Raw genomic sequence first — 7,964 nt, forward strand, 5'->3', positions numbered from 1 at the left:
CATTTATCACAGCAAGTCTTCCAGGTCCTGAAGCAGCAAGACAGCCCCAAACCATCACACTACCACAACCATATTTTACTGTTGGTATGATGTTCTTTTTCTGAAATGCAGTGTTACTTTTATGCCTGATGTAATGGGACACACACCTTCCAAAAAGTTCAACATTTGGGAAAATTCTCTGTGGACTGATGAGGTGAGACTTGGGGATCGTGTCATGATCAAAACTCAGGTGTGATAAACCAGTTATGTTTTAACAGGGGGAGGCAAACGATTTTTCACACAGGGCCATGTTAGCATTTTTGATGATCTAAACTTTAAAGTGTCACAACATGCAAAAAAAAAAAGGCTTTTTAAAGGCCCCACACAAACCAAAAGGCACATGCTTGTCTTGTAACAGGCATGATTTATTATAATAATTTTTTTTTTTTAAAGTTGGCACAATATAGCTATGAGAACTAACGTTGGGAATTATCATATTCAACATTGTTTCTAATTAAAACGTTCACAATAAGTATTAAAACATTTTATAAGTGGAGCTGGTATATAGATTTATCATCACAGCCATTCAATATATCCGACCATAAAATAATCAGATTTTGCCTATGAAGACTTTCGCATTTTTCATATATTTTCAGTAAAATAACAGTATATTGGTGTGGATAAATAAATTACTGACTAACCAGTCCACTTCCTGCCATGTTTTTGGGAGGTGGGAGGAAAGCCAGAGTCATGTTGGGAACGTGTGAAAAAACAAAGTAATTTGAGCTCAGGATTGAGACACTAGATCTGAGAGGCAGCAATGCTACTGTGAGGTTGGCAGTAACTAAAAAAAGTGCACTAAAGATTTTTAGATTTTAATTAAGATCCATTTAGTGGTGTTATTGTTGGCAGACAAATGAACTTAATTATTTTGATTTAAAAAAAAACTGCCAGGATATTTCTTGCATTTGGCTGTCATTTCCTCTACTAGAACCTAGGAGTATATATGGGTGTGATGGTCAGATGTCAACATTCTGTTGGCCATAGAGTGTGACATATCTCAATGTATTTTCAATAATGTTAGCATTAAATAAACAATTTTTTTAACTGATGGGGGAGGTGGGAGGTGCCACTTAAAAAAATGATGATAAAATTATTTTGATTTAAAAAAACACTATATAGGCCTATAATAAAAAAAAAACTGCCAGGATATTTCTTGCATTTGGCTAGGTCATTTCCTCTACTAGAACCTAGGAGTATATATGGGTGTGATGGTCAGATGTCAACATTCTGTTGGCCATAGAGTGTGACATATCTCAATGTATTTTCAATAATGTTAGCATTAAATAAACAATTTTTTTAACTGATGGGGGAGGTGCCACTTAAAAAAATGATGATAAAATTATTTTGATTTAAAAAAACACTATATAGGCCTATAATAAAAAAAACCTGCCAGGATATTTCTTGCATTTGGCTATGTCATTTCCTCTACTAGAACCTAGGAGTATATATGGGTGTGATGGTCAGATGTCAACATTCTGTTGGCCATAGAATGTGACATATCTCAATGTATTTTCAATAATGTTAGCATTAAATAAACAATTTTTTTAACTGATGGGGGAGGTGGGAGGTGCCACTTAAAAAACAGTTTTCAGCCAAATGACAAAAAGTGGAATAATTGGACAGTGATCGAAAACAGTTCGCAACAGTGTGATCGTAACAGTCAGTGCAGTCACAAATGCAAAACATTTCTAGCTACATATCAAGGTTTTTCTTTGTTTTTACATATTTATTTGCTTTCACTAGTTGTTTTTTTTTTTTTTTACAATGCAAACAATTTATTTATTTTATTAAAAAAGTATCAAACACAAATTGAGAAAGTGGAAAATTCACTTGTAGATTTAAAGAGCTCATATCATAACATACAAAAGACTACTTCATGAAGAGCAGATAGCTGACATGGACAGCTTATAAATGCTGGAGTCCATCAGAGTACAATGGTTCCCTCTAGAGGTGAAGCTCAGACACAACAACTACACTCCTGATATCTCTGTGACCACTTTATCCCTTAAAACAGAACGCCTACATTTTCTAAACACAGACCTATAACTCATGTGCAGCCCAGTGGCAGCTTAGTCGGTGGTGGTCCGGCGATACCAGAAGCGAGCACGGAAGTCATCACTGCACGTCATGAACCCTGGGTTAGTGGGCGAGTGAACAATGCAGCGCACAATATTATTATGGCCAAGTGAGAGCAGGTTCTTTCGCTCAGCAGTGCGCGAGTCCCAACAGCACAGGCTAACCGTTCGCTCATCTGGCAACAGCACGTAGTCCTCTGTGTGGTTAAAGACACCCTGCGTACGGTGCGTCTGACGGCCACTCAGTCCTGCTCCTGTAACACACCACAGGAAACTATAATACTACTAATAATACTTCTACAGCCAACTTAAATGAGCTCTACAAATAAAGTTTGACTTCACTTATAGGACACTATTGTTTTGCAGGCATCATGTCTACCCATTTTGTGTCTTATTTGGACAGGCTTACATGAATTTCCTCTAAAAGAAGCACTGCTGCTAATGTTGCATCACAAGCCAGTGCAACACTTAGAAGGGAGTACTATCTGCCGTCTCCAAAATACATGAACTCACAGACACTCTCAACTGAGTAGAATCAATGCAATTCACAAATATGTACACTGTGCATGTTGACTAAATATCTGATTTCTACTTCATCTCTAAAAATATATTCTGTGCAGCATGTTTTAGAAACACAAGCTTCTTGATCACTATTGCTTATGGAAATAAGAAAATAGTACGGTGCTGACACACGCTGTGATGAATTGAAACCGTACCCGTGTACTTGACCAGTGTGCGACCAGTGGAGATCTCCCACAGTTTGGCCACAGAGTCCTTGCCACTTGACAGAATGTACTTTGAGTTTTTGGAGAAAACGGCTGAGCAGACCTCAGCCCCATCATGTGCTTTCTCAAACGTGCACACACATCGGTTGGAGACGCCGTCCCACAGCTTGATGCTGCCATCCTTGCTGCATGTGACATAGGTGTTGGCTCCTGGGTTGTAGCTCACACTGCAGATGGCATCTGTATGCTGATCCAGAGGGTTGCATGACACAAAACACTGGAACGTATTGACATCGTAAAGGCGCAGTGTTGGATGCTGTGTGCCCACCAACAAGTAATCTCCTGACGGGTGGAAGGAGATGGAGCGCAGCATTTCCGCTTCCTGCAGAGAAAAAAAGTTAAACCTCCACCTAACAAGAAAAATTATAACCAGAATATAATTATTTATACATTATGGTTTCCTTAAGCTTTTTTTTTTGCATATAGTTTGCAGTATAATTGTGGTCAATACTGTAATGACCCTCTTCTGAATATGAGTGAGAATCTTTTGATTTTTGAACATCCATTTGAAAAGACTTTGCCGTGAAAAAAATAAATAAAGTGAAAGTCTTCCAATCCAATGTTCTGGTTGCCCAAAAACCTAGACTGACAAAGTCTAAAGTAAAAAATGGTAGCAATGGGAACGTAATGAGGTCCATCAAGCTCATTCAGACACAAACCGTGTTTTGCCAGCAGGAGAGTATGTACTTTGCTTGTTTTTTTATCATCGGTGATTCAACAAAATACAAAGGTTTCTGATTCTTAAATGGTTTTGTATCATCTGTGCATGCAAATTAACCTGATTAGCGAAAGTCAATATATGTGGTGCAGCAGGGTCATTTAATGTAAATATGTACAAGTTTAATTCATGCATAAGCTTAAGTCAACAGTTATCAGAATATTTCTTCCTTCGATTGATGAAAAAGAAGTGTCATCAATGGTGACCATTAACAATTAACCTATTGAGCATGCTTGTCTTAAACGCTTGTACACATAGGCTTCTTCTCCCAGGCTCTGGAGTTAGTGATGTGTCCATTATTTATACATACATATTGTAGTTCTTACAGTGCAGTACCTGGATGTATTTAAAAGCTCTTTTCGCTGAGGGCTTGGAGTAGTCAAACAGTTTGAGCGTGTAATCACGAGATCCAGAAGCCAGGATCTGCTCTGTAGGGTGGAAGGCCAGGCAGGTAACTTCATCTACATGGTCATACAGGGTTCGAATAACTGGATGATTCTCCATGTTCTGCTGTGCTGTCTCATTCATCATCACCTAAAAAGGCCAGAAGTCTGAAATTACACCACTCTGTACTAGTCCTCGAACATATTTTTTTTTACACAAATTGGTGTATTTCAATCACAGCATCACTGATCACTACATCTTTAGATAATTTTCATCAGGCTTGTCATTGGCAATTGTATAGTAACACGTATTGATACTGGATATAATAATTCAAAACCATTTTCAAAAAAGTAAAACTAAGAATTTGTGTTTAAAATCAGTTGTCCTCACCTCCAAGGGCATTGCGCTTTTGGCCAGCATGCGTTCAGTATCCAGGATTTTAATAGAGGCGTCTGCAGAACCAGTGGCAATCAGTTGCCCATCTCGGCTGTAGGTGGCTACACGACATGGTCCTTTGTGTGATGTTACATAACACGTCTCGTACTCCGAGGCCTCCGGAGACATGGTCTGCATGTCAGCATCAAACTCCAAGTCAATGCCCACACCAGGAGCAACCGTGTCTGAGCGTCCAATAGCATACTGCACTGCAGTGTCATCATTCTCCATTCCTGCAATCACACAAATCATAGTCAACAAGCTAAATGTTTACATTTGCACTCTACAGCCAGAGGTTTGTAGACACCTAACCATCACATCAATGCATGCTTGTCAAACAGCTTGGTCCAGATTTAGACCCCATTTGCTGTTATAATACTTTCCACTATTTTACTGGATTTTGCAGTATGGCTGTTGGGATTTTAACTCATTTAGCCACAAGAGCATTATGAAAGTCAGGCACTGATGCTGGGTGAGGAAGCCTGAGGTGCAGTTAGTGTTACAGTTAATTCAAAAAGGTGTTCAAAACAAAAGACATTCTAGACAACCTTTGTGGCAACAATTTGGGGAAGGACAACATATGGGTGTGATGGTCAGATGTTGAAAAAAATTCTTGGCCATACACAATAAAGTCACTTACAACTGAGATGGAATAAAGGACTAATGGCTGTGCACTAGGTTCAAACTGTAGTGCTTTAGAAGATTTATTCTAAGAATTAATTTATTACTTATTACTACATAGTAATGCATTTTAAAATTATTATAAAAATCTAGTATTAATGAGGTCATGGAAAAAAGTAATTTTTTTTTCTTCCAGCAGAAATGCAAACAATGGTTCTTCACCAAGGGTATCTTACCAATCTTGGCGAGCTGCATAAGCTGCTCAGATGGAGACACCACAGTCTGCGGCTTCACTTCATTTATGAGGTTGTTGGCGATGTTGGTGTAACCGTCATACAGTAGCTGGCTGATGATCAGCTTATACAAGTGCTGTCTGTCTTTCAGAGTCGGTTTAGGACGATACATCTTTGTGATTCCGGACACTCTGACAGAGTAAACGTGTACATACAAATGTAATCAAATTAAGTCATTTCTGAAAGCAGATACCTTTCAAATGCAAGTCATTATCTTAGAAGTGTTCTAATGCTCCTTCCCAAGCAGGATACACGGTATACATTATACAAAAGTTGCAAGCAATGCAAGTCAGTATTGCTCACACTCTGATAAAGAGGTGCAAAGCCACGGTCAGGTAGACCAAGAAATATTTCACCCACTACTGTAAGAAGAATTGTTCAGAAACTTCAAGAGAAATACAGGCTGCTCTGAAAAAATGTTTCCAGAAGCACAATAAGGAGGCACTTGAAGAGGAATGATCTGCATGGGGCCATCCTTAAAAATTTTTTGGTTTGCAGTAACAGTTAAACAGATCCAGTAAAAGGGTCGGTAGGTAGGTCTATATATATTTTTTTTTTCAAGTTTCAGTGTAAAAAAAAAGTAAAATTTTGGTGATGTTGATTACGTAGGTATGAATTTATACAAATTAGCATATTGTGACGTCACTGACTGGGTCTTTAACCTGTGCCATCGGGCGCATCATTGCAAACCTTATTTTGATGCTGGGCAGTTTTTCCAGAACTTCGTGCCAAGTTAAAGTGGTGTTGAGCTGTCTTAATTAATTTAAAAAGTCAGTCGGACTTAAAGCAAAAAAATTAAAATAAAATAATTGAGTCGGTCCTAAATTGACAGGGTCGGTCGGGTTACGGCAAACAAGAATATTTTTAAGGATGGCCTGGTCGAGTTGAAAGGGGAAAGACATTACTGCGCCCATGCACAAAAAGGTCCGCCTTCACTTTGCCAGACAGCACCTAGACAAGCCTCACAGCTTCTGGACAGTCATTTAGAGTGATGAGACCAAAATTTAACTTTATAGTCACAACAATAAACAGTATGTTTGGAGAAGAGTCAACAAGGCCTATGGTGAAAAGTACACCAGCCCCACTGTAAAGCATGGTGGTGAATGTTTTGGGGCTGTGAAAGTAAAAATTAATGGCAAAATGAAAGCAGCATGTTATCAGAAAATACTGGCAGACATTTTGCATTCTACGGTGAAGAAAAAGGTGAAGGTTCTGGAGTGGCCATCGCAATCTCAATATCATTGAGCCACTATGGGGAGATCTCAGATGTGCAGTTTGTTCAAGGCAACTAAAAAATTTTAGGAACTGGATGCATTTTCCCAAGAAGAATGGGCAGCTAGATCACCTGAGAGAATGAAAGACCTCATGCGCAATTATTAAAAAAAAAAGACTGCATGCTAAAGGAAGCAATACACAATATTAAGAACTAAAAGGTATGCAAACTTTTGTTTGTTGATTGTGCCATTCTGTTATGCCTTACATATTAACTTGAGTGCTATAAGAAATAAAATATATTTGTTTTGCCTTCTCAATCGTTTTCTTTAAAATAAAATTCCTTGCAAATTCCAAAAAGGTATGCAAACTTTTCCATGTGTGCTACATAATAATGAATTATCTCTGGTGTTTTGGTCCTATAATTACAGGCCTCATTTCTGTTTCAAACTGACAGCAGTTAAGTCTGATGTTATACACCTCGATCACACCACCACATCGCTGATTTATTTATAGATATATTCTCCACCAATTGACCAAAAGGACTACAGGGCATCATTAATTAACATCCATCTTACTGTGTACCAAGAATTAGCCCCTAACTGCAACGCCTACCTTTAAGTTCCAAGCGAAAAGGCCAAAATTTACCAAGACTGTTTCACACAAGTTATTATAAAACTTAGGAAGTACTTTGCAGTAGTCTTTAGGTTCTTGCAATTACTGCATCAGATTACAGATAAAATCTAATCACACGCGCACACAGACTATACTTCGAGTTATTTGTGCAACATTAACATGAACTAGCTAGCAGGCTAGCACATACTGTGCTACATACCGTGAGCTAGCAGTTAGCTGATAACGCGTAGCTTGGTAGCTAGAGAAACTTGAGCATCTCTCAGTTTCGTAACATACCACGAATTAACAAAATTCAATGCTATTTCCCATGCCTAGTGATATACTTAGTGCACAAGTAATCATGATTTTCTCTAACAGATTGAATGGCTTACCAGAACTAGCAACACAACACACGCCTCCTACAAGAGCCACGCACGCACAGAACTATGGGAAATTACATGCTAAAGACTTTTGGGCATTCACTAAATTCTAGGGGTTTCGTTACCACGACGTAAATTGGGCGTGTTTCCGGAGGTCTTGGAAAAACATCCTCTTTCAAATAAAGAGCATACTACGAAGGACAAAACAGTCATACAGGTAGATTTATTTTAGAAAACAAACAAACAACCAAAAACTACGGTTATGGTTAGGGTTAGATTATCTAATAGGCCACGCCTACCCGATGACGCAATATCTGTTACGCTGTTCTGAAATCCATGGAAATAAGTGCATCCCGCTGTAATTATAATCATTGGTAAAAAAAAATTATAATCAGTGGTTTACA

General features: G+C 38.4%; 1 protein-coding gene across 3 annotated transcripts; it reads right to left on the bottom strand.

Moving 5' to 3' along the window:
* Positions 1–508: 508 nt before the first annotated feature.
* cstf1 (cleavage stimulation factor, 3' pre-RNA, subunit 1) lies at positions 509–7,730 on the bottom strand. 3 transcript variants are annotated; one of them, XR_007139995.1, is made up of 7 exons: positions 7,573–7,730; positions 5,297–5,484; positions 4,395–4,672; positions 3,957–4,154; positions 2,834–3,224; positions 1,230–2,371; positions 509–973 (listed from the first exon to the last, which is right to left on the bottom strand). XR_007139995.1 is itself a non-coding variant. In XM_027144023.2 (6 exons), the coding sequence occupies exons 2-6, from the start codon at positions 5,463–5,465 to the stop codon at positions 2,112–2,114; spliced, it is 1,296 nt and encodes a 431-aa protein (XP_026999824.1). In that variant the 5' UTR covers positions 5,466–5,484; positions 7,573–7,730; the 3' UTR covers positions 509–2,111. The 3 variants fall into 3 exon arrangements, 2 of the variants coding, with proteins under 2 accessions (XP_026999824.1, XP_026999825.1); XM_027144023.2 differs by having other exon boundaries at positions 509–2,371; XM_027144024.2 differs by lacking the exon at positions 7,573–7,730 and adding an exon at positions 7,401–7,557 and having other exon boundaries at positions 509–2,371.
* Between the last annotated feature and the right edge of the window lie 234 nt (positions 7,731–7,964).

This window comes from Tachysurus fulvidraco, chromosome 2, assembly GCF_022655615.1.
Source record: "Tachysurus fulvidraco isolate hzauxx_2018 chromosome 2, HZAU_PFXX_2.0, whole genome shotgun sequence".
In the NCBI taxonomy this organism is placed as follows: Eukaryota; Metazoa; Chordata; class Actinopteri; order Siluriformes; family Bagridae; genus Tachysurus; species Tachysurus fulvidraco.

Coding starts and splice junctions, on each gene's coding strand:
- cstf1 (XM_027144023.2), bottom strand. CDS start 5,465: ATGTATCGTCCTAAACCGACTCTGAAAGACAGACAGCACTTGTATAAG. Junction 4,673..5,296: donor TATGCAGCTCGCCAAGATTG/GTAAGATACCCT, acceptor GTGTGATTGCAG/GAATGGAGAATGATGACACT. Junction 4,155..4,394: donor AAAGCGCAATGCCCTTGGAG/GTGAGGACAACT, acceptor TGGCCTTTTTAG/GTGATGATGAATGAGACAGC.